This window comes from Phodopus roborovskii, unplaced genomic scaffold (assembly GCF_943737965.1).
Source record: "Phodopus roborovskii unplaced genomic scaffold, PHOROB, whole genome shotgun sequence".
In the NCBI taxonomy this organism is placed as follows: domain Eukaryota; kingdom Metazoa; phylum Chordata; class Mammalia; order Rodentia; family Cricetidae; genus Phodopus; species Phodopus roborovskii.
The window spans coordinates 11,328,724-11,355,401 of NW_026125506.1; the positions used below are offsets into that span (position 1 = coordinate 11,328,724).

General features: G+C 46.6%; 1 protein-coding gene across 3 annotated transcripts in view; it reads right to left on the minus strand.

Moving 5' to 3' along the window:
* Kdm2b (lysine demethylase 2B) overlaps nucleotides 1-19,344 on the minus strand; it is a 114,498-nt gene extending 95,154 nt beyond the window's left edge. The window contains exons 1-4 of one of the 3 annotated variants that reach the window (XM_051176624.1): nucleotides 19,039-19,344; nucleotides 17,847-17,991; nucleotides 14,796-14,874; nucleotides 12,986-13,032 (exon numbers count right to left, since the gene is read on the minus strand). In XM_051176624.1, the coding sequence (XP_051032581.1) occupies nucleotides 12,986-13,032; nucleotides 14,796-14,874; nucleotides 17,847-17,991; nucleotides 19,039-19,071 (304 nt within the window). In that variant the 5' untranslated portion in view covers nucleotides 19,072-19,344. Of the gene's footprint in view, nucleotides 1-12,985; nucleotides 13,033-14,795; nucleotides 14,875-17,846; nucleotides 17,992-18,643; nucleotides 18,692-19,038 lie in introns of those variants that run through there. The other 2 variants (XM_051176622.1, XM_051176623.1) reach the window with 2 other exon arrangements.
* Between the last annotated feature and the right edge of the window lie 7,334 nt (nucleotides 19,345-26,678).

Below are 26,678 nucleotides of genomic sequence, written 5' to 3' on the forward strand. Positions count from 1 at the left end.
AAAACAAAACAAAACAAAAGTTCCAGCTGTACTTACTAGTTCTGGGGCTTCTAGGATTCACCAAACTCAGAACTTGCAGAGTACTTGGTGGTAAAAATGAAGGCCCTGACATTAACAGCATAATACTCCTGTCCATGACTGGCCACATGGACTTGGATGCATCAGCCATCATGGTTCTCTCTAACCTCCCCAGACCAGCATCCAAGTCCACTCAAAGAAAAAAGTTCTCCTTCTGAACCACTGGTTTCACAGGCAATCATGTGTTGTTGTTGTCGTCGTGTGTGTGCTTTTTATTTATTGGGGCACACACGATAACACTCCTGTGGAAATCAGAGGACAGTTGTAGTTCTTGACTCCCACCTTCTGGGTCCCAGGAATGGAACTCACAATGTTGGCTTGGCAGCAGGTCCCTTTATCTCCTTAGCCAAGTCTTTTTTTCTTTCTTTGACAGTGTTTCTCTGTATTGCTTTGAAACCTGTCTTGTAACTCGCAGAGATCCACCTGCCTCTGCCTCCCAAGTGCTGGGATCAAAGGTGTGTGCAACCAACGCCCCTCTAGCCACGTGTTTCTTACCATGAGACACAAAGCCCAACCTGGGCTCTTTAATTCTGTGAAGGAGAACAGGAGATTGAGTTCCTAACCTCTTTCCATCCTGGGTGTCATGAGACACCTTGGAATACACCCAGGACACCTCTGGGCATCTGGGAATGTGCCAAGAACCTTGGATAAGGTTCTGGTCACATCAAACCAACAAACCCTACTCCAGGGCCCAGCACCTGCCAGGGAAGGACAGTAAGAAGTCAACTTTAACTTTGTTCCTTTACTAAATGATTCGTTCTTCAAGAAGTACATGAGTCAGATCCATAAGTTAAAAACAAACACTCCAGTGTGTGTGGGACAAGGAAGACAGAGTCAGAACTCAAACCAAATTCCTGGGATTTCCCTTTGAAAACCACTAAGTCGTTTGGTAGGACTCTCTCAGGGCCCACATGCTACATTCAGTCTGCATTACTCAGCTCATTTCCCATCACTGTGACTAAGGGAAGTTGGAGTACACTAAGTGTGAAGAGGCTTGAGGGGCCACTGGGGACAGGACAGCAACGATCTATTTTCCCAGGTTCACACTCAGATCAGCCTCAATAGTTAAAGAACTGGGACTCAGAGAAAGAGCCTCGGCACTAGAAAGGACACAGCACCCCAAAGTGACAGAAAGGCCAACTCAGTCACGACTTAGTACCAGGTGACAAGGGCAGGCTTCTACTGGAAACCAAGGAAGATAGGTCCACTTTACAGAACTGACCTCAGGCTCCCAAGTTAATGGATCACAGGGGAATTTACCCACCCAGGGTTCCTAAGTGGTCCAGCAATACCACTCTCTCCTTCCTTTGCCCTCTCTCCCCTCCTCTGGATCTCATTGGCTCTCTGGGCTCACAGACTGCACACAAACCCAACAGACTGCAGCGGCAGAAATAAATCCGAAGCCCCGTGGCCCCTGAGCTGAAGGCTCCATCAGTCAGCTCCGAAAGTCATGGGCTCACAGCCAGGATGAGGCTGCTCAAAGTCACCTTGAAGCTAACAGGAAGCACACACAAGCAATGACCCCAAATTCCCTGTGAGCCCCAGTCTTTAGAAGGGATGCAGATATGTTCCACATCACAGCCCCGAAACTCCACTAATCACCAGGAAGCTTCAGAGCTGGATTTCACGCTGCCCCTAAAAGTCCTACCCATCCATCTCACATGGGTAACGTTTATTAGATGGGATCTAAGCGCGGGTTCGTACCCTCCTCTGCTTCACAGTTTCCAACAGTGAGGCCTCAGGTTCCTTACCTGCAAAAGGGAAACACTAGGAGCACCCCTTCTGCCCTGACAGAATTATCAACGCCACAGGGTAAGCCCAATAGCGGGGGCCATGTAGACTCTCTAGCTGAAGGAAAGGGGCCAGGGAGGCGCTGTGCGGCTGGAGACAAGCCTCCCCAGATCGAGATGCGTGGAAGTAAGATGGATGTAAAGGCTGAAATACCCTCTGGGTGCTCATCTTGACACCTGTAAATGATCTCCAGTACTGCCTCCCCACCCCCGCCCGCCTCCAAGACTCTGACTTTCATGGACAGCAGGCCAGATGGTTCGATGGGTAAAGGCGCTTGTTGCCAAACCATACAATCTGCGTTTGATCCTTGGAACCCCCGTGAATGAGAGGAAGAACTGACTGGAGAAAATTGGCCTCTGACCTCCATACACCCATAAACATACAAAATAAATTTTAAAGTGGAAAAAATGAAAAAAAAAAAAAAAAAAACACGAAAAACAAAACCAAACAAACAAACAAAAAACCGACACAGACTAACAAACAACCCTGATCTAAGTGTAACCAGGCAAGGAAATCAGAGAAGTTACTCAAGCCAGTAAGTGACAAGGAAGCCTTCTGATTGACGGGGGATGAGAGACATCCACAACACTTGTGCAGAGGTTTTAAAAACACCTTACAACAGCAATCTCAGCACTTCAGACCTTGGGGCAGGAGGAGCTTCACAACTTCAAGGCTATCCTGTCTTAAAAGGTAAAAACAAAACAAAAACAAAAACAAAAAAAAAAAACAAAAAAAAAAAAACCCTTCTGTATTCACACAAATATGCACACAATCTTGTCTCTTCCACTCATTGGTTATTTGATCGGGAGAAACAACTCTGGACCCTTAGGTTTTATTTTTCTTTGGTTTTGTTATGCTAGGGTTTACATACAGTGGGCAAGAACTATTACCTCTGAGGTATAACCCGTTTCGACTGTTATAAAATGTATACAAGAGGTATAGCTCAGTGATAAAATGCTTGCCCAGAAAGTTTAAGGCACTGGGATCAATTTCCAAAACCAGGGAAAAGAAAAGATAGGAGAGACCCCCAGATCATACTATCTCTCGGTCAGTAATAGATAAGGCTATTAATGACAGTGCGCAAATTATGAATTATGGTGACTGGACATGACTTTTTTTTTTTAACTTTATGACAGTGTAAAAGAAAAACACATTTAGGGAAAAAAAAAATGACTTTGAATTCTGAGTTTTGATCTGTTCCCAGGCAATCCAATACTTTTGGAAGGCAACAACAGCCAACCAAGGCTCCCACTCAGCCCTGTGATCACGATGCTGAAGGGCTGGTACCCACCCTATAGCATGCTGTTGCTAGGCAGTGATGTTCAGGAGCACAGACACAGTAAATGCACTGTAGACTCGTTTCCCTGTTACCATGCTTTTATCAGTACATGACCCCATCACACATCAAGAAGCACTTGTCTTTATTATCTGAGGAACTACCCCTAAAGGACAGCGATTTGGGCTGGAAAGAAACAGCAGGAGGCTACGTGTAGTTTCCCTGGAATCTGACTATGATTAGGGATTTAACTTCATAGCAAATCTGTGAGATGAGTAAAGATACCAGGGATGGAATCTGAAACCCCAATTTTCCTTGGAGGTTAAAAGTCTGAGTGTTCCTGCCTTCAGGCCGTCCTAGCCCTGCATTTCTATCCTTCTGGATGGCAGGGACCCTCCACAACTGCTTGTCCTATGTTGACTTCTGTATTGAACTCAAATTTAATGGAGCTAGAATCAAACAAAACCTATAGCCATACTCCAGTCACTTGTCCTCTGAGCTCAAACAAAAGCCTTGCCTTCCACGCGCTGAAATTCAAGCCCACATCTGAAGCAGATGGCCACAGACCATCTGAGCAACTCAATGGGCAGAGAGCCAGTTCTCGGTTCTCGTTCGTGAACTGTGAAAGCAGGACTACAGAAAGGCTCAGAACCTTTTCCCAGATTAAAACTGGAAAACGATGGTGCTGGCAGTGGTAAAGCATTTGCCTGGTAGTCTAAACGATCTTAGGTTTTATCCCCAGAATATCAGGTAATAAAATAATTAAAAAAGGTATACATCAAAAAAATATTAATACATTTATTAATGGGTCTTGGGGATTGATTGAACTTTGACAGTAAGTGCTTTTTACCTATCTTACCAAAGTACATTTTTAAACAAAGCTTTGAAAGGACAGAAACAAGCCATCAAGAGACTAAAGGGCAAGAGGATTGAGAGTTTGACACCAGCCTGGGATGTATATGAGGCCGGAGAGATGTCTCAGCCATTATAGAAGCTGGTGCAGTGGCGCCCATCTTTAATCCCAGCACTAAAGCAGAGGCAGGCAGGTCTCTGTGAGTTTGAGGCCAGCCTGGTCTACAGAGTGAGATCCAATAAACAGTCAGACCCATGAAGGGAGCCTATTTAAAAAAAAAAAAAAAAAAAAAAAAAAAACTGAAAAGGGGTCCTAAGTTCAATTCCCAGCAACGTCATGGTGGCTCACTAAACCATCTACAATGCGCTCTAGTGCCCTCTTCTGGCAAACAGGCATACATTCAGGCAGAACACTGTATACTTAATAAATAAATAAATAAATCTGAGGGGGAGGCAGGTTGGATAAATGGCTCATTGGTTAAGAGGATACAGGTTCAATTCCCAGAACTACACAGAACTACATGGAGGCCAGGCCACAACCCTCTACATCTCCAGTTCCAGAGAGCTGATGCCCTCTACTGACCTCCTTGGGCACTGCAAATATGTGGCAGACAAATATACACACAAGCAAAATACACACCCTAATTAAAAAAGAGAGAGGGAGGGGGAAGGAAGGAAGGAAAAAGTAAAAGAGGCTAGAGATAATATATCTTTGATCCCAGTCCTCAGGGAACAGAGGCAGGCAGATTCTGGGGGTTCTATCCAGCCTGGTCTACAGAGTGAGTTCCAGGTCAGCCTACATAGTAAGATCATCTTTTAAAAAGCCAGGCAGTGATGGCACCTGCCTTTAGTCCCAGCACTCAGGAGGCAAGAGGCAGGTGAATCTCTGTTCCAGGACAGGCTCCAAAGCTACACAGAGAAATCCCTGTCCCAAAAACACTTAGTTTAAAAAAGAGAGAGAGAGAGAGAGAGAGAGAGAGAGAGAGAGAGAGAGAGAGAGAGAGAGAAAAGGAGGCAGGAGGATCTGCAATTCAACATAACCACCTGCTACACAGAGAGTTCAAGGCTATGCTGGGATACATGAGACTCGATCCCAAATAAATTTTATTTACTTTAAAAACAAGTAAAAAACGGGGCTGAAGAGATGGGTTAGTGGGTAAAATGCTAGTTGCACAAGAGTAAAGACCAGAGTTCCAACTCTACCCATGGAAAAGCTAGGGCAGGGTTGAGGGACTGTAAACCCTGCTTGAAGGGGGAAGGGGGTCCTAAGGGCTTGATAGGAGCCAGTCTAGTCAGTGAGAGAACAAGGACCAGAAAGAAAAAGGATGGTTAGTGACATGGCTGGTCAGGTAAAGGAGCACGCTTGCAATCCCAGCACCCAGAAGCAGTGGCAGGAGCATCAAGAGTTCGAAGCCAGCTCTGACTACAAAGGGAGGTGGAAGCTAGCTCAGTGGGAGGGCCTACTTAATTCTCCTGGGATCTCTCCTGGGATAGGACATTTCCCAAAGCCTTGGCCTGGCACCGCCCAGCGCGACACCTCCTTGTATGGCACCTGTATGGCAATTATTTGCACCTGTAAGTTCTCAAGCTACTGTGATATGCCATGAGGTGACCCTGCCGAGAACTGTCACTGGAGTGGAGCCAAATGTTTGAGAGAGCATTAAATCTTTTTCTTCCAAAGAGAGCCCGGTTCTCTTACGTACTTTCAACAGTAAAAAGTTAATGCAGATTCCAGTCAATTCAACAAGACAAAGAAAATAAACTTCAAGGCATCAAGAATGGAAGAAATACTGTAGATATTCTGAGATGTGCATGGAGATTCACGCCCACAATTCTAGCACTTAGGAAGCTGAGGCAGGAGGCTGCTGTAAGTTAAAGGCCAGTCCGGGCTACAGTGTGAAAGCCTGTCTCAAAAAGAAACAACAATAATGAAATTATTATCAATAGCAGATAATATGACTGGCTAATTTAAAATACCAACCTAATATAATTATACAACCTAATTATATATATATATATAATTATATATTATACATATTTATTATTACAGATTTCATATATATATCACAGACCAAGGAGGTGGCTCAACAGGTAAAAATACTTGCTCTGTGAATGCAATAACCCTAGTTCAAAACCCCAGTACACTTGTAAAAAGCCAGTTATGTCGGCATAGACATGTAACCTCATCACGATGGGCAGATCCTGAAAGCTAGCTACTGAACCAGACAGGACGAAAGGGAGAGCAGCTAGTTCAGGAGAGACCAACAGAACACCAGCTGTACTGCTATGGCCAACAAATGCTCAGTCATGGATACTCCTATCCACATATGTACACATACAGAATTAAAAGGAAAAAAAAGCCAATTACCTAGGATAAGTCCAGTAAGAAGCAGAGGCTGTGGTGATTAACCTCTTCTCTTTTTATTGTGATGATTAATCTCACTGTCAATTTGATTGGACTGAGAAACATTTAGGAGGTGAATGAAGTGTTCCTCTGGGTATGTCTGCAAGAACACTGCCTGACTCCCTGCATCCTGAGGGCTCTAGGGACTGAATGATTTAATCCACTGAAAATCTGAATGGACTATTGGGAGGTGAAAGACCAGAGGAAGGAGGGGGCTGACTAGAAGACGGGGTAACTAGAGCCCGTTCTTGGGAACTGGATGTTCCCGTTAACAGTGATACCCTGCTTCCGATCCACCATGAGGCAAAGAAGCCTCCACCACACAGACCTCACTCCCACCCACTTTCTACCTAACACGCCAGTCTATTCCACCATGGACTGAACCCTCTGAATCTATGAACCAAACTAAGTCTTTCCTCCTGAAGTTAGTTATACCCTCAGATATTTTGGTCACAGCTACAGAAAAGTAACAACAAATGCTGTACATTACTAAAATATGTCAATGCACACCCATTAGAAAACTCAATGTTAGAAAAAGCCCTTTTCCCATTTTTTTTTTGTTTAAAAAAACTTTTAGAAAAAAAATAAATAAATAAAAAACTTTTAGATGTATTTATTTAATTGTATCATGCCTGCATGTATGTATGTACACCACATGTGTGCCCAGGGCCCTGAGATATAAAAAAGCAGACATCAGACTTGTGAACCAGAGTTCTAAATGGTTGTGAGCTACCAAGTGGGTGCTGGGAACCAAACCCAGGTCCTCTGCAAGAACTGAGGTTTTAACCACTGAGCCATTTCTCCAGCCCCCAACTTTTCTTTACAAAAATAGTGTTTCAAGCCAGGCGTTGGTGGCTCACGCCTTTAGTCCCAGTACTCGGGAGGCAGAGGCAGGTGAGTATCTGTGAGTTGGAGACCAGCCTGTCTACAGAGCTAGTTCCAGGACAGGCTCCAAAACAATACAGAGAAACCCTGTCTCAAAAAAACCAAAAATAAAGAAAGAAAAGCAGGAAGAAAGAAAGAAAAAGAAGCACATGTCTGTAATCAGGAGACTACGACAGTGGAATTGCAAGTTCAAGGCCGTGCACACCTGTGCTAGCATGGACGCAATGAGAATGAGAAGGCTGGCTATGGAAGAGGGAAGAACTAAAACCAGAACAATAGCACTGAGCAAAACTAAACCAGCACACAGCTGCAGGCCCAACTGTCTGCAAATGCTAGGACTGTAGGCATGAGTCATTACACATGGCTTCCATGTAGCCTTTAGCCTAGCAGCTACCAGACTGCCCATCAATCGATATTATAAATAAATCAACTGTGAAGTTTTCACTTAGTGGAAAACTATACAGTAGTGAAATAAATCTACGATCACACACAATGAATATTATGAACTGTTTAAGCTGAGTAAAGAAGTCAAAAGCGCCAGGTGGTGGTGACACCCTTCTCTAATCGCAGCACTCCAGAAACAGAGGCAGACAGATCTCTGTGAGTTCAAGGCCAGCCTGGTACACAGAATGAGTTCCAGGACAGCCAAGGCTGTTATACAGAGAAACCCTGTCACGGGGAAAAAGTCAAACGCAATGATATCCAGTATGATATGTCCAGTATGGACATAAAGGAAGAAAACAGGCAAGACACATTTGTGATGTAAAAAATAACAGTAGCAGAAGGGTATAGATAGTAACGTAAGAGAGAATTTGGGGTGTTGGTCTCCATGGTGCATTTGGTTGTTTAAAATTGGTCAACACTATTAACATATGTGCACTTCCTTAATATGTGTAATTCAATTAAAAAAAAATTCATCTGGGCAGTGGTGATGCATGCCTTTGATCCCAGCACTGGGAAGGCAGAGGCAGGGGGATCCCTGTGAGTTGAGGCCAGCTTGGTCTACAGAGCGAGTTCCAGAACAGCTTGAACTACACAGAGAAACCCTGTCTCAAAAAACCAAAAAAAAAAAAAAAAAAAAAAAAGTTTTAAGTATAATATAGAAACTGGAAACTTTCTATTTTTTATTTTATTTTTAAAGGCAGGTCACTGCAGACAGTGACACAGGCTTATAGTCACAAACACTTGGAAAGCTAAAGTAGGAGAAATGCTTGAGCCCAAGAGTTCAAGACCAGCCTGGAAAATATGCTGAGATCCATTTCTATAAACAAAAGACAGGGTTCAAGTGAGGAACAGATGGCCAGTAGACAAAAGCTTGATTTTAAAACAGTAGAGGAGTCTACAGCCAGAGTTGTAGCCTGAACAGCTGGTCATGCCTCCCCCCACCCCCCTTTGTGTGTGTGTGTGTGTGTGTGTTGTTATGAGTATGTGTGTGTCATCACAGGCTGACATCACGTATCTGCCTCAGTTACTCCATACCATATACATAGAGAGATGTGGTCTCTCCCTTGAACCCAGAGTTCACCCATTTGTTTAGTTTAGCTACCCAGCTTACCTCAATAACCCTCGCCAGTCCCGAACACTGAAATTACAGATAGGTTCCACACCTGGTCAGCACTGACATGGGTTCTGGGATCCAGCCTGGGATCCTCATGTTTCCACGGCAAGTGCTTTACTCACTGAGCCATGTCCCCGACCTCACCCCTCCCTCCCCTCCCCGCATTTGGCTGGTCAGCCACCCCAGCACTGCCCTCCTAGCAGAAGGCCTGAGTTAACATTAGGAACATGGCTCTGTCTCTGAGAAACCCTGGAGAACTGCCGTTCCCTCACACTTAGTCCACCAGGACCGGCAGGCCCTGGGGTTTCCTGTCCTGAGCTACTGGCTTCAGGTTTGGCAAGGTGCTACACACTATCTGCCGTCACAGAGACGTTGCATGGCTGAGGGCAGTCAAGAAGGAAGACCCTGTGGTGGTCAGGGGTCTGTCTGGGGCTGCTGGTTCAGTTTTTACCTTTACAAGGGCAGGCAGTGGCCAAAATAAGTCAGGAAAAGGGAGCAAAGAAACGAAGGAGAAAAGAAAGGCAAGGGCAAGAGAGACGGCTCTCCTTGCCACAACCTGAGGCAAGAGGTAACCTCGTGAGGTGACTTCCTCTCGGAGCAGTTTTAGAGCACGTCGGTCTCTATGTGTCCAAAGGTTACAGCCTGGATATATTACATAAGCCAGTTATTCTGCCTGCTTAAGCCAGCCTGAGTCACATTTGTCACCTCTGTCATTTATGTCCTTTAGGACAGCCAATCACCACCCTCCAGAGCCTGTGCACACAGAGACCACAAAGGACAACTGTCATAGCCCAGGAGAGTTGCGGCCAAACATCACTCGGTGTCCAGGCTCCTCACAGTTCCTGAAGCATTTACATACACACACAGGACAGCCCCAGACACACTAAAAGAGCTAGGCATGACTGCTCATAGCCATCATCCCAACATCTAGGAGGCTGAGGCAGAAGGGTTAAGGTGAGCCGAAGGCCAGGCTACAGTCTAAGACCTTGTCTCAAAATGGGGGGTGGGGTGGTAATTGACAGAAATAGAAGCAGGTTAGCTAGACCTGCTTTCCTGGTCAACACACAACTCCAGTCTGGCAAGGACCTTGGAATCATCTAATTGGGTCTTCCTGCTTCGACCTGGAGACTCACAAGCCCTAGTGAAAGAAGAGGCAGCCTGCGTGTAGTCAGAGCATAATATATCTACAAAAGGCTCGCAAAGTCCAGGCGGCCAACATTTTTTAAGAGAGCTGAAGCCAGACATAATAGTACATGACTATAATCTCAACACTTGGAAGACTGAAGCAGATGAATTCAAGACCAGCCTTGGTTACCCAGTCAAAAATCTTGTCTTGAAAACCTAAAAAAAAATTAAAATTAAAATTGTCTGACATGCCATTAGCCAGCTGCGTTCATCTTCCACATGTGTGGTTTTCATAAATTTCAATTCAGTCACTCTAATCCATACCCACTGGCATGGCCACCATCAAAAACACAGATGCGGGAGCTGAAGAAATGACTCAGCGGTTAAGAGCACTGGCTGCTCTTCCAGAGGACAAGGGTTCAAGTCTCAGCACCCACATGGCAGCTCACAATTGTCTGTAACTCTAGTTCCAGGGGATCTGACACCTTCACACCAATGCACATAAAATAAATTTTAAAACAACAAAAACAAAACACAGATGGCTTGTGGCAGCATACATCTGTAATAAGGTTGAGGCAGAAGAATACCAAGTTCTAGACCAGCCTGGACTTTAGAATGAGACCCTGCTTTGAACAAAAATAAACACAAAATCCCAAGACAAAACTAAATAAACAAGAAAATACTTAGAGCCAAAAGCAATAAACAAAACAGCCCATAGTAAGCACAGGTATAGAGGAGCAGCAATCTGGACGTCCTTATAGAGCTGACCAATACAAGATATACTTGATGGAGGAACAGGCTGGCAGTTAACGGCTAGTTAGTTACCTTATACTTTGTGTGAGTTCACATGTTGGAAACTCAGTACCTCGGTATCTTAGGTGAGAAATGGGGCCTACTGGGAGGTAGGAATGAATAAATGTCTCCAGGGACTGGATTAGTTACCATGATAGCAAGATGCTACAAGGCAAGATTTTCCTTGTATTTTGCACATCCCAGCTTGGTCCTTCTCTTTCTGCCATGAGTTGAAGCAGCATGTATTAAACAGAAGCCTACACTAATGCTGTTGGACTTGACAGTATCAAAACTGTGAACCAGTGGGCGGTGGTGGTGGCTTACACCTTTAATCCCAGCACTCCAGAGGCAGAGGCAGGTGGATCTCTATGCGTCTGAGGCCAGGCAGATCTACAGAGAGAGTTCCAGGACAAGCTCCAAAGCTACAGAGAAACCCTGCCTCGAAGAAACAAACAAAAACCATGAACCAAAATAAACCACATCTCTGTAAATTACTCAGTGTCAGGTAGTCTGTCACAGCAATAGAAAAGACAAGAAGATGCCCTAAGACCCAGCACTTTCACTCCTAAGACTCGAGAAATGGATACTCATAAAAACTTGTACATAAATATTCATTTCATTATTCATAGCAGCTAAAAGGTGGAAACAACCAAAATGTCCATCAGTGGATAAATGGATAAACAAAATATGGCCACTCAATACAAAGGAAACGAAGGGAAAATACAATTAGGAGCTACAGGGTTTGTGGGGGATAGTAGTCTGGAATTAGATGTTTCACAACTGTCACGAATATTAAAATAGTTTTAAAAACCCCACTAAACTGTATACTTTAAATAGGGCATTTTGTTACATGAATTTTAACTAACAACAAAAAAGGAATATAGCCCAGTTAGTAGAAAACTTGGTTGGCATTGTGTGAGGGCCTTGGTTTAATCTCCAGTGCCACAAATTCATTAGTTAACTAGCTAATTAGTAATTTAATTAATTGATTGATTTAAAAGTACCAATACCCCCCTAAGAAAATAAATCACATAGGTTCACCCTCACCCTACTTTGCAGCCCCCCCCCAGGCTTCTCATACTAAATAGCCAAATCCAACTTTGTCCAGGGGCACCAAGGCCCTGCTGACCTGATCCTGAGGCCTCTGGCAGCTCAAACACTTTCTACTTCATCGTTTAAGTTGAAATATCAAGTTTGTTCCTCTGGCCTTTTCCCTTGCTCATCTCACAGCTTAGACTATTCTTTTCCACGGTTGGCATTGTTTTTTTCATTTATGTGTCTTTGTGTATGTACGCTGGTGCCCACAGAGGCCAGAAAGAAGAGGGTATCAAATCCACTGGAGCTGGAGTTACAGGGGGTTGTAAGCAACCTGATGCTTGCTGAGAAACAAGTTCAGGCCTTCTGAAAGAGCAACAGCTACTCTTTACTACTGAGCCATCATCTCTCCAGGCCCCCAGAGCCAACTGTCACCACTCAGGTATCTTGTTCAAATGCCTGCTCTTAGCCCGAGAGGCCTACCCTGACAACCCTGACCACAGCCCTACCATGCTCTCTAACCACCACCCTGCTTCACTTCTTCAAAGTCCTTTCAAATACTGGAAAGATATGCGATCAACTTCTTTACAGCCTGTTGTCCTAGTAAAGAGGGCAGGGGCCTTGCCACTTATATTCTCAGCCTACCTTGTAGGCAAGACATGGTTTTCTAGAAAGAATGGCATATTGAAGGATGTCCTACGCCATCTGAAATACCACCTGGTGGAAGGTTGAAAGATGTAAGCTACAGCTGTCCTCCACAGGGTCTCAGAGAGTTAACAGGCATTTGCTGAACACAGAGTGGCAAGCCCCACCCGAGGCCTGTCTAGAACCCTGAGGAAGCAGAAGGCACAGCCCCTCCCCCTTGAACACATGAAAGTCTTTTAGGGGTCATGAAGCGCCCAGTGTTTACCCAGCAACCTACAAACAAACACAAAGGAGAGATCTGAAATTGCATTGCTGACGCCCGCGATAGAGACTGGATCCAAATCGCCTTATAAAAACTGTGCTGGCAAACAGCTCTGATACAGCATCTCGGGGTTTTGCAATCAGACCTGTTCTCCAGAATCAAACAGTCACAGCTTACACCTGCTCTAACCTCCTCCAGGGACGACTTTCTCTCCTGAAGCAGCTGTAAGTCTACGTGAGCAGGTAGTAAAGACCGCCCCTTGGCTTCTCCTGTCCCACTTACCCACGAGGAGTTTGACATCTCTGACTGTGAAATCAGGGTCTGGCATCCTGGAGAAAGACAAGCAAGAATGATGGGTTACAAAAGAAATAAACAGGGGCTGGAGAGATGGCTCAGCAGTTAAGAATAGTGGCTGCTCTTCCGGAGGACCAGGGTTCAAGTCCCAGCACCCACATCACAGCTCACAACTCCAGTTCCAGGGTTTCTGACACCCTCACGTGGACATACATGTAGGCAAAATGCCAATGAACACAAAGTGAAAATAAAATAGACAAAATAATCCATGGAGTCCACAGAGAAGCTATTTTTCCAAAAGGGGTTCCTTGTTCTATGCTGAGTAATGAGATGACCCAGAGGACAAACCTGGTAATGCAGGTAAGGACCTGGATGGAGGTCACCCAGAATCAGAGTATGCGCTCTACTATAAGAGAAAGACCAAAGCTGAGCCTCAGGGAAGTATGAGACATCACTGACCAACTCTACAGTAGGGAAAACTGAAGCATGGTGTCAAGGACCAAATACCGGCTTTAATTTAGAGTGTCTCTCTCATTATAAAATACTTAACAACTGTGGTGGTGGTGAACACCTTTAACCCCAGCACTCGGGAGGCAAAGGCAGGCGAATCTCTATGAGTTTGAGACCAGCCTGCTCTACAGAAGGGAGTTCCAGGGCAGCCAGGGCTACACAGAGGGAGGGAAAAAAACGTCCATACAGGGTTGTGTGGAAAACAGGAGAGACAGTTTAGATTCAGAGGGAACACACTCAGAGGACTGAAACAGCAAGACTGTGAGTTTTAGGCCGACCTTGGCTACACTGCAAGAAAGTATCTAAAATAATAAATAAAGTCAGAGTCAGAAAAGGGTAGATCGTGCGTTTATGGACTGTGGCATATGCCTACAATCCCAGCACTTGGGAAGTGGAAGCAGGAGGCATAGGACCTCAAGGTCATCCTTTACCAAGTAGTTAAATGTGAGGCCAGCCTGCACTCTCAAAATACAAAAAAAAAAAAAAAACAACAAAAAAAGAGCTATTGAAAGGCAGACATGGTGTCACACACCTTTAATCCCACAACTCAAAAAGTGGCAGGAAGATCTCTGAGTCTGAAGCAGCCTGGTCTACACAGCAAGCTCCAAGCCAGCCATGACTGCACAGTGAAGAGAATGCTCAAAGTCTCATGTCTCTTGTAGGAACATACATGAACAAGCATGGCAATACATGGGAGAGAGAGGGAGGTGGCCTATTCTTTTCTATCCCTGCCCAAGGAGTGGAACCTGTTCTTCCAGCCTGCCTCTCTCTCTCCCCAACCCAGGACATGGGCAGTTCTCCACCAGAATATAAGATAGGTAGGCAGGCAGGGAAAGGAGGGAACACATACGCCCTTCACAGGAGACCCATTGTATACATATGGGGATTAAGCTGAGAAAACAAGCATCCTGGTGACCCAGTCTATGCTCAGAGGATGGCAGTCCCTTCACTACCCATGCTCTGATTCAAAGGGGAGAGGAACAATGCTCAGTAGGAGGTTGCTCGGTGGAACCAGGATAGACCAGAAGGCAGTGGGATATCCATCACAGGACAGACTAGACAGGGATGGGGGAAAAATCCATCACTGTTTCATGTCCTAAGACTTCTCTTCCCAATTCCTGAAAAAGATCATTTTTGAACAAGACCTTGGGCAGGTCTTGAACAAGGAGAAGCTATTCTCAGACTTTAGGAAAAGGTCCTTCTGAAGAAGGCAAGAGAACCCATCCCAAGGAGAAATTGTGACAGAGAGGAGGAAGGTCAGGGAGGAGGGGTTAAATTAGCAACTTACTTGATTCCTAGTCCATCCTTGTCTCGAAAAACCAGGGGAACCCTGAGAGCTTCTCTCTGTACATACTCGTAGTTAAAATCTGTTTGGATATTTAAATTAAAAACAATTATTCAGTTAAGTTGTTGAGGAGCAATTGAACCACAACCCATTGGTGAGGTGAGAAAAAAAAAAAAAGACATATACACTAGATATAGGTACCAGCTAGATTGTGGGGGGAACACCCTTTGGAAAAATAAGGACATAGATAAGGCAAAGTCAAGCAATATCCCTCCATCAGCTCCTCTGCCTACTCATTCTCTACATGCCCCACGGGTCCCAACTTGTCAATGAACAGCCCAAGGCCAGCCAGGGCTGGGGAGGAGACTTATCAAGAAGTCTATACTGAAAACTCACCAGCTACTGTTGAGAAATAGGGACAGGCAAACACATCCCAGGTTGAGTTGAGAATGAAAAGGAACAGCAACACTGAAGTATGCTACCTGGGGGGACCTGAAGCCCCATAGAGACCAGGGAGGAGGGCTCCCATTGTAGCTGAGCATCAGTGAAAATCTCATTGTAATATCCTACATAGTGAAGGGGAGGGGGGAAGCCAGTTTCCCTGGAAACTATGTGTTTGGTGCCAAAATAACTAGGGAACTGGGCACAGCTTTGTTTTCTTCCTCTAGTGAAATTTTGCTGGAGCCCATCATAATGCTTGCTTCCACTGGACAACCAGAAGGGACAGGCTGGTGAACTGTGAAAACAGAGCACAGAGGACCCCAGCCCCCAATTTTTTTTCACCAGGCAGTTTTCTATTTGTAGTTTGCATGGTACAGACTCCCTCCACCCACAATATCCTATCCAAAGCACCTCAGCCTTTGCCTCATCTCTTTCCTTCCTCAATTCCCAAGCCAGTGGCTCTGACCCAACCACATCTCTGACAATGGAGGTGAGGGGTGCTGAGACACGATCCCTTTTCTCCCAAATCAGCTGACTAACGAAGGTCCTCTCCCATCTGGCCAGAAAGGAGAAAGACAAGAGCCCTGGAGTGACTGAAGTCTCAGGCCCAGGGAAATAGTTCACCAGGGCAGCCTTGGGGGAGGAGGAGGCCAGAGCCACAGGCTCCGCAGAGAAAGAACAAAACCCAGAGCAGGGAAAGCCCTGACCCCAGAGGCTCAGATCCCCAGGGGCTCCCAGTGAATGGGGATTCCTCAGGATTTAAAGGACAGACGTTTGAGAAGCTTCTTCTATTTTGAATCCATGCTTAGGGTTCCTTCTGCATTTCAGCTCCTCCCTCCAATTTTGGGGCTAGATTGGCATTAACAAGCAAAAGCCTAAGACCCCCTCCTCTGAAAGGAGCCAGGGCAGCAGCTAGAAGGACACCCTAAAGAGCTCCCTAGATGGTAACCTTCCCAGCCCACACACCCCTAACTCCCCACCCACCCCCACAGCTTCAGCTTCCACAAATGGGCCTGAGAAAAAGCTCCCAAATCCTGGCCTGAGGATTCCTGACAAATGACTGGGAAGTTTGCATACTGTTTTCTCATAGGCTCTGCCAAAGCTGGGAAAGTGGCGGAAAAGGAGAAGAATTAAAATCCCATTTACACAGAAAATATAAATGCAGTTGGGGCTGGGCACCCTGCTTTTGAGTGAAATTTCTTGGGAAGAAAATTCTTCTCCCCCACCCACCCCCCACCCCCACTTCTCCTAACTCCACCAGAACCCCAGGAGGCGATGAGCACAAAAGAGAAACTTCAAAAATGCAAAGCCCGGACAGTCTCCTCTAGGGCTAACTCTAGGCCTCAGTCACTCAACCAGAACCTGGAGGAGGGAGGCATTTCCCCTGCTGTCCGCTCAGAGAGGACAGGGGTTTCCAAGGGGGGTGGGGAAACACAAAATGGAAAATGAGTAATTGAAAGGAAACTTAGAAAGGAAGGAAGGAAGGGAGGGAGGGAGGGAAGAAAGAAGAATCCATACACCCGAGGAAGGCTTGAGTAAGCAAGGGCTGCTCCCAAAGCCAAGATAGTTCTGGGACCAGGGTCCACAAAGGACCCCCAGGATGCTGGCTGGGGTGGTTCCGGGCTCCTAAAGCCTCACCTCAAACAGGGGCATCACCGAACACATCTTAAAAAAAAAAACACCCCCAGCCACACTGTCAGTAAGAGAGCAAGGGAGAAACCCAAGGCCAAGAGGTCCCTCCTAAACGGGAGCTTGCCCAACTTCTGCTCTACACTGGGAAGGGCTCTCATTTCAGGCATGGAAAAAGACCTTGTTTCCGGAGAGGTACCTAAGTCTTCCATTCAAACTGCCCAGGGACAGGGATTTTACTTTTAGGCCTGATCAGGCAATTCAACACATATATAACTTAGACCCCACTATTAAGATGTCACGGTTGTAGCGCTGGAAGCCTCAATCTTGGGGAGGAGGGTGTAGTGCCAACAACTCCCAACAGCCCACTTAGTTCCTTCCCCAATCCCGCAGAGCAGGGTCCATGAAGGGGGAAAGGCGCTACCGGACCCACGGCTCATACCCAAGCCCCTAAGGGGCGTAACCCTAACTGAAGGTGCAGCCACTTTCAGTCCCTAAGCCCATTCCGGTTCATAACCTTCAGAGTCCAGGATGACAGGGGGTTTGTATGGGAGACTTCAAGATACATACAGCCCTCACCCCGATATCCCAAGGAAGTTGAGAAGGATCCTGACAGGCACTGCACCTCTTGCAGCGCAGAGAGCGCAGCCGGATTGGGAGAGGAAAGATGCTGCGCTCACGTCCTCTCTCAGTCCCAGAGTCTGTTCCCGGGTCCCTCTCAGTGGGCTAACCCCTTGGCAATGACCACCCTGGTGTTGGTGATGGGTACAATCAGGGCCTAGGCCCACGCCAGGCCCAGCCCTCTTCCTGCCTGCCCTCCTCCCTTACCACCCCCCCACCCCCAGTGCTCGGTCTTGTTTCGTCACCGGATCCCCTGGAATGGGGGACGCGGGCGCGAAATACGAACCCAGCCACAAGCAGCTCCCTCCCCACGTGCGCGCTGGCCCTCTGCACAGAGTGCAGCCAGGAGAGGGGGCGCCTCACCTTTGCCCTCCATGGCATGCACGAAGTCCCCCTGGTACAGCTGGCTACGTAGCTTCTCCTCCAGGCTGAAACCACGGACGCTGACGATTTCTTCCACGTCCGACAAGTCCTCGTTTTCGTCGTATCTCTGGCGGTCAATCGCACGCTGCAGGGACCCAACCAGAGAACCCGGGACATTACTGAGAGGATCTGGGGGTCTCCTCTCACCCTGGGCCCACAACAGGTGCAAGAGCCGCGCACCCACTGCACCCCAGCATTGCAATCTGAGAAACTTTGCGCAAATGCCAAAGATGCTGAAAATAAAAAAAAAAAGGGGCTCACACCCCCAAGGCCCAACTGTCTGTACACGAAGCACTCCCTGCATCCTTTGAAGCCGTGGAAATACTATTTGGGGGCCTTCCTTTGCTCCCACCCCAGTGATGTGCTGAGCTTTGCCCGCTCCACAGGGAGCCCGGTTATGTAACCCCTGAAGGGGGCTTGGGGCAGGAGCTGACGGGGCAGATGTAGGCCCCGAGAGAAGCCGCTGCAGCGCCCGGCTCAGCGGTAACAGCAGCCCCGGCGGCCACAGCGGCCAACCCGGGAAGCCGGAACCCGGGGCCGGCGGCATTTCTAAGGCTGGAGCCGCTCCGGAGCTACAGAAAAGCTGGGAAGCTGAAACGGAAGGGTTGAGACCCTAGCCGCCCCCGCCGACCGACCGCTAGTGCAAGAGGAGGAGGAGAGGGGAGAAGGTTAAGGGCTTGGGGACACAGAGGCAGCTGGCCCACCACAAAGCTTCCGTCAGAGACCCCAAAACGCACCAGCAGCTGCCTCATCTCCTCACAAGCGCGCGCGCACACTCACTTCCTAAGGAGTCTCCCCCGCCACTCCCCGCATCCCTCTTCCTCCTCCCTCCGCCGCCCAGCAACGAGCCCCGCAGCCCCCCAGATCCCAGGCGAACCCCGAGCCCGCTCAGCCCCCTCCACGCCTTTCGGCGCTACCTCCTCCCCACTTAAGTGTCTGAGACCCTGAGCCTCACAAGAGACTGGAGGAGTAAGCTGCTTGCTTCCTTTTGCATGCAATTTATTATTTTTCCGGTCCTCTTGCAAAATACAGAAAAGGAAAGAAAAGGCAGCAAGAAACAACCAAAAATAAATAAATAAATCGATCATATACCAAATACAGATTTGGGAAAAAAAAAAAAAAAGCTACACACCAATCTTCTTCCAGAGTCTTTCTCTGCCTCCATTTTTTTAGGAGAGTTCACCAATTAATTGTCAACACTCCTGCCCCCTGCATTTTGGCGGAGGGGGGAAGGAGGGAAGACTAAAGAAAAGAAACCAAAAAATAAATAAATAGAGCAAGCCAGAGCCGATATCTACAAAGTTTTGCACCAACACTTAAGCAGATCCGTTTGCAAAGTCCTAGGAAACCATTTTCAGCAGTTGTGGGGGGGGAGGCGTCGACGTCATAATCCCCGGAACGTAAACATTGTTGCAGATCGCGCTCGGAGCTTGCGGCCCGGCTAGTTGGGGAGAAGGGGAGCTCGGGTTGGGGGTGTCGGGGACCACAGCCGTAGGAGGTGTGGGGCCAGAAGGGAGCCTGGGATGCACCCGGCGCCGTTAGCGCCTTGGCATCGCTGTTTTGTTGTTGGGTCACGAGTGCGCCTCTGCACGCAGGCGCCGCCGCCGCCCGGGAGCTGACTTTTGGAGGGTTGAGTTGCAGGCGGCGGGCGCATCCCAGAGATGGCGGGGCAGGGAGGGAGGGAAAGAGAGGAGGGGGTGGGGAGGGAGGTGCAGATTTGCACGGATGGCCTCAGCGGGAGGCACGGAAATGCTAGCCGAGCCTGCTGGCGTGAAAGCCCCCGGGGCCTGGCACCCCCCAAAACGACCCCCCACCTCTGCCCCTGCCCCCTTATTCGGATTACCCACGGCTGCTCCTCTCTTCCTGCGTCTACCTCTCCTAGTTACCAGTGCTGGCAACCAAAATTCAAAGTATTTTGTATGTATAATTTCTTTTTCTGGTTTTGCTTTCCTACTGCATGTCTAGGGGGGGAGGGGCCAGCCTGTCCAGACCCCTATCCCTTTTCGAACCTGCCATATGGAGGAGGCATCAGAGGGGCTCAGAAAGAAATTAGCGCAGCTCTGTATCTGTAGACTGCATAACTTTTAAGCTCTCGGGACTGAAATGATAACATAGGCACACACGCACAGGTACAGGAAATACAGCCAGTCCACGGCCTTTTCAGACTGCAGCTGACCGGAAGACAGCCTTTCATTCATTCATTCATTCGGACAGCCTTGGTTGAAGAGCTCTGAAATCAGAAGTTGGGCGAGAAAAGTCTCAACACTCGCTGAGAAGAGATAAATCGATATACAGGAGGGAAATAGAGAATCGGAGTCAGCGTCTCTAATGCAACTCAGAACCAGGCAAAAGGTAAGCTCCTTGTGTGGCAACTTAAGAAAGCGATGGGGATGTTCATGGCTCTCCGAGATAGCACACCTTGATTAATTCATGTTGTTTCTTAGCGGAGGTAAGGGCACCCTTTGAATATGCACAGAATATCAGATCCTCAGTGTCCCCTTGAGTAGTGCTCCCAGAACTGGCCCTGGGTGATCCTGTAAATACCAAAAATGGGCAGGGCAGGTCCGTTTTAATTATGAGACGAGCTGGTGCTAAGTTTAGTTCCCATCCAGACTCTTTAAGCCCTGCAAGGCCTAATGACATGGCTGAGAGGCCTCTACCAAATGCAACTTCTTATCCAATATACAAGTTAAAGCAGGTCAGTCTGCACATTTCAAAACCCAGATTCAAGAAATTTTGAATCTTTTTATCTTGTGCCATTGTCAACAAGCTGGGCTTAGGCGGGTGTGGGGAGGAAGTGGCCTTGCCACCTGAGATCAGCTGTGAGTCACGACTCAGAATTGGTCACTCTTAGAGATAATATGCTTCTCCCTCACTCACTTTAGAATTTCCTACCATATTATGCTGTACTTTTTTTCTGCCTGTCTCCAGAGCTACTATTTGAAGTTTGTTTTAATTCCATCCATACAAGTTAGCGGTAGAAATCTTTTATACTGGGATAAGGCAACAAACATCAAACTTTGTCACCAAATCGAAATCACATCTACATTGGTTCAGCTGCATCCAATGGGCAGCCTTTCTAACCACCCCTCTGTTGAAAACCAGTGGCCAGCTGGGGTGTGGTTTTAGTGGTGGAACATTTGGCCTAGCAACCATAAGGTCCTGGGTTCCATACTCAACACCAAAAAAGAAAAGGAAGAGAGAGAGAGAGAAAACACGGATCATTTTATTTGTGAGAAAGAATCTTTTCAAGGAAATGTTTTGTGCCTCTGTTTTGTAAGCGAGGAAGCTGGAATTCAAAACGGCAAAACCGTGCACCCACAATCACAGTTTGCCTTTTCAAATGTTCACCAAGTTCATTTATGCTTCAAAATGAAATTATCCTGCTTAAAGGAGGAGCTTGGGTTGAGAATCAGTGCAGGCATAAAGCCAAACTGTCAAATGGCTTGAGTTCTTCCTTCTTCATCCCCCTCCCTGAGGTTCTCCTCTCTTCCTCTTTGGCTTCCTGGAATTCCCTAAAGCTGGCATTAGGAAGAAGTCTAATGTTAGCCACGTTCATAGAGAAGCAGTTAAGTCCATATATCACATCATTGGGGAGTTCCTGGCTTGTCAAGGGTGGGAAGGGGTTGTTGGCTAGTCACCTGACTTAATCCCCTCGCTTTACAAACCTCCAGGAAACCACAGCCCTAAGAAAAGAATGGGCCAGCCGGCAGTTTGTTCCGCTTTGACTCCCCCAGAATGCCGACCCCTCTGCTGGCTCTAAGTGGTCACTCAATAAACGTTGGATCCTTGATGGATCACCTTCTCCAGCATATTTGCATTTTCTCTTTATCAGTAATTGGCAGATGAAAGGCTCTGTCCTCAGTTGAAAGAATTCCAAGCATTCGCTCTTAAGTGGGGGAGGAGGTTATTTCGGACCAAAGGGGGAGGGCCAGACCCTGGAGCTGTAACTTTGGCTGATTGCCCCCTAGAAGCTTAGACTAGGTGAGAGGAAGAGAAAAGATGAAGGGGGTTATTCAAAACATGTAATTTTAATGGAGAAAAACACCAAGCCAGCCCCACTGGAAACAAAGTGGCAATGACTTCCTGTACTTTGTGCGTGGTCTTGTAAAAGGCCCAGTCAGATCCTACCTGTGTTATACTAATGCTTTGTTTCATCCCTCCTCACAAGCTAATTAAGCAGCTCTGTGTCCAAAGACAGAAAACATAGAAGTAACAGCTTCACTTACACACACACGCACACACACACACACACACTGTGAGGTGGCCAGGAGGTACACCAAAATGGCTTAACAAAATGATGACTGATTCTGGATGGAGAGCCCTCTGGATGGACTGAGAAGAAACAAACTGTTCTCATACCATTATTCCGGCTCTTGGTTTCCTTTCTGTAAGACAGGGTCTTTACCTAGCCCTAGATTGCCTGGAACTTGCTATGTAAACCAGGCAGGTCTCAAACTTTGCCTGAGCTTCCTGCCTCTGTCTCCTAAGTCTTGGGACTACCCCAGTGCTCCAGGCTTTTAAGAACTTACAGGGCCTGTGAGCTTCATAGCTGCCATCTCTTTAAATCATTGCCAATTTCTACCCATTTATAGCTAAGGCTCAAAGAAATGCTAAGTTATTTGACCACAATGATACTATGGCTATAGAATTTGAACCAAGAGCTTAAAGGGATCCAGAGCCCACAAGACTGGCCACTATGTAAACCTGCCCATGGGACTATGACATAGAACAGACAGGAGTATTATATACCTTAGTCAATTACAGTTGCCCCTAATGTGTGTGCAGGAGTGCATGGGCTCATGGGATGGAACCCAGGTACTTGTGAATGATAACCAAGAACTCTCTCTACTAGTAAAATACACTTGTAGCAAAAATATTCAGACTTAAGCTGGGCATGGTAGTGAATGCCTGGGTAATATAATGAAAACCTGTCTCAAAAATAAAAAATTAATGGGTTAGGGTTATAGCTCAGTGATACAACACTTACCTAGCATCATATGCAAGGCCCTGGATCCAATCCCAGAGCTGCAAGCAAACAAGCAAACAGAAACTTAAAACAATGAAGCCTTTGGGTATTTGCCACTATTGCTCTTAAAGTACCTACCAGGCTTTTTTATGCATGAGTCAAGACCCAGTTTGGCTTAGCATTTCTGTAATCAACTACCCAAAACATTAACTGAATGAGTGAATAGCCTATGGAGGCAAATATATCAGCAAAGGCTGTATGGAAGAGCACATATGGTATAATGTGAATTCTGCAGCCTTAGACTTCAGAGCACTTGCTCTGCGAGCCTGGCCTGGTACCAGTTGGATGGGATTGGCCCACCTGCCCACATCTTAAAAATAAACTTCTAAAGGATGATATACATCCTATGGATAGACTCAAGGATCATCTGATATGACTCAGAGCTTGAGCCAGGCATGGTAGCATATTCCTTTTAATATCAACATTGGGGAGGCTCGGGCAGGTAGATCAGGAATTTCAGGCCAATCATAGTGATTAAAAAATTAAACCAAGGCTCTTGATCTGATTTTCAGCATTAAAAAAAAGAGAATATAGGCACACATGGAATGACTTGATGATATCCTTAAATAAAAATTAAGTTTTGATCACTACTTGGGTAAACCAAAGAAGATATATCTACAGATCTATGCAGGGTTTCACTGTGTAGCCCTAGATGTCCAGGAACTCACTTTGTAGACCAGGCTGACCTCCAGCTGATCGACCTGGCCCTGTCTCCCAAGAGCTTGGATTAAAGGCCTGTGCCACCACTTAACCATTTACATGCATTGAATTTGCTTTGGAAAGACACAATGGGGAAAAGAGACATGACAAGAGAAGGAAGTTATCCGTTGGTACACGCACCCTGAAACCTTAACCACGTGTGCTTATGAATAGTGCCTGAATCAGACCTGAGGGGTCTAATTTCTTTCCACATGCCGTGTAGTACCTTTAAAATTCTACCATGGAGATATGTTACCTGGGTCAGAAATAAATTCCAGGCTGGTGGAATTTATTCCAGCTCAGGAATAGAGTGCTTGCCAGCCTGTAGATGCTCTTGGATGCTGGCAGATGGGGGGTAGGCAGGGGGCACATGAGAGAAATTAAATACAATATAACCTTGTGTGTTCAAGATCCAGCACTGACAACTCTTAGACAAGTTTTGTTATATTTTGTATTGTGTATTACTTTTGTAATTTAAAATGTACTTTATTTAACATATCAGGAGACCAAGCTGTTTCTGTTAAAGTAATTTTTGCTTATTTTGTGTTTCATTTAGTCCTCAGTCCCTTGTGGACTGAAGCCAAAAAGGAAAGACAAAGCTGTGCAAAGCTCTGACCCATGGGGGAAAGTTTAACGTTCCTCCTAGAACCCTGCCTCTCATCATGCCTCTTCCTGTGGAAGGACGGGAAGAAGCCACAGGTGAGTTAAAGGGTTAATGCTGTGAAGAGAGTCATAAAAGTTCAAAGATTCTTTCAAAACTTGCATCTTGGGATTGATGGACATGTCTGGTAGCCAATGGAATTAGAAGGGCAGGCATTACTTCATCATGCTCAGTTGTCACTGGCTGACATTCCCTGAGGGCTGGACAAGAAGGCTGGCAGTTAACCCTTCAGGGCCTACCATGCCCTTTACATTTCCTTTATTTTGAAAGATGAAGTACAAACAGAAGAGCCTCCAAAAGTCCCTCCCACCCTCAGGTGCTATCATTGGGTCCAACCCCTGGAGACAGGGTCTCCTATCAAAGGAATGCCAGAGGTCCTGGAGGAGAGTTTCGAAAGACAAGCAATCAGCTGACCTTGCTGAGTAGGAGGCCAGGGGAGAAGTTTGATGCACTTTTTGTGCTGTCAGAACACAGACCCGTGTTGGAGACATTTCCATTAATCTTGTAAAGTGATCAGTCACTGGAAGGATTGAATTGCATTTCCTGCCCAAAGATGTGGAGACAGATGACCTTTGCAGCAGCCCTCAGACCCCCAGTTCACAGCTGGAGAGAGGATGTGTCAGCATTTACTTTCCAGTCTCACCCAGCCCTTTGTTTGCAGCTCCAGCCCTTTGTGCTCAGGCTGCTGCAGGGGATTTTGCAGTAGTTGATGCAGATGCTGGGGGGTTTTCGTGTTTTTTGTTTTGTTTTGTTTTTTCCCTAACCTCCCACTTCTTACAGATTCTGAGAAACAAACTCTATTTGGCAGAAGATGATATCTAAGAGCTGCCCCAAAGAGAGAACCAGAATAGATGTGGGGAATTCTGAGAGGCCACTTGGCCTTTTGGCTATAACCATTGCCCCTTCATAGGTTTCCTGAACACTACAGGCTGAACTGGAAGGAACCAGAAGTCCAGCAGATTCATAACGCCTGATGTTTAGGTGGCTCAATTAAAAAAAAAAAAAAAGAAGGAAGCAAAGCTTTTTCTGTGTGTCATCCCATGTCAGAGGCCCTGCTGGAACGAAGGCATTTATATAAAGGAACATTGTAAACCTCTAGGCAGTACATCCAGATACAAGACACCAAAGGACAGTCTGTTTTCTCACCTGTAAAATGGAGGGTGTAACAAGAAACAGGCTGTAGTCCCATGAGCTAATGTCAGAGCACTGTATGAGCTATCATCAGAAAGGGACTCATCCAGTGATGCTTTTCAAATGAAGCTGACATTCTGGGTGTCATAACATTAACAGTTTGCTTTCTTCCAAGTTTAAGGTTCAGGAGGAGATTCACCTGTGGAAGATGGAGTAGCTGTTTTCTCCAGCCATATTCCCTCTTAGCTTGACCTCGTTGCTCTATGTATTTTGAGTCCTTTGACTAATCATTCTTGTCTCCTCTAGGCCTTTCCACTTGCTGGTCCCTCCCCTCTGCATTTTATCCTGCCAGCTGCCACCTCTACTACAACATCCTTCTCTTAGAATCTGCTTGGGTATCTTATTTCCTGCTACCCTAATGCTCAGCACATTATGTTGGCCTGAGGTTTCCTCAGGGAATCAGACCCAGGACTCCAACAGTATTCCTTATTATTGCTGTTGTTTTCAGACATAGCCTTCCTTATAGTCTTGGCTGGCCTGGAGTTCACTGTACTGACCAAGCTGGCCTCAAACTAAGAAAGATCTACTTGCCTTCAGCCTCTGAAATGACAGGATTACAGGCATAAACTACCTCATCTTTATATATCTTTATACTTTGCAAGGTTGGAGATAAAGTGCCTAGCATGTACGGAGTCCTACATTAAACCCCTAGGACAAAAAACTAACAGTAAAAATAGGGGCAGGAAAGGAGGCTCAGAGGTTGAGTGCTTGCTGAGCAACCACAGATTCCTGAATTTGGCTCCTAATGCCTACATGAGCTTAGCCTGATCTTATGCTGTGTAGGGGTAGAGACAGGATTGTTGCAGGTCACTGGCTGCAAGCCTACTAGAAAAAACCTGAGCTTGAAGTTCACACAGACCCAGCCTCAAAGGAATGAGATGAAGCTTGAGGAACACCTTCTGCCCTCTTTTGGTCTCTGAGCATGAGCGTTTTCCAAGCATCTGCACATAACACGCAGGTAATAATCATCCAATCCACAAATGCTGAGCCTGGAGCAATGGAAAGAGCTGGGTGCATCTTCCTGCCTCTGCTGTCACCAGACTGCCCTTAAACCAGAGAGACCCTTCCCCAGGTGCCTCGCGCTCTGTTGCTGGGGCTTCGTGTTTTAGGTTGAACATGGCTTTGTATGTGATAAGCCCTTAGATACATCCCCATACCCCTTTCTGTCGCTTTAATACACTTCATAGCTCAG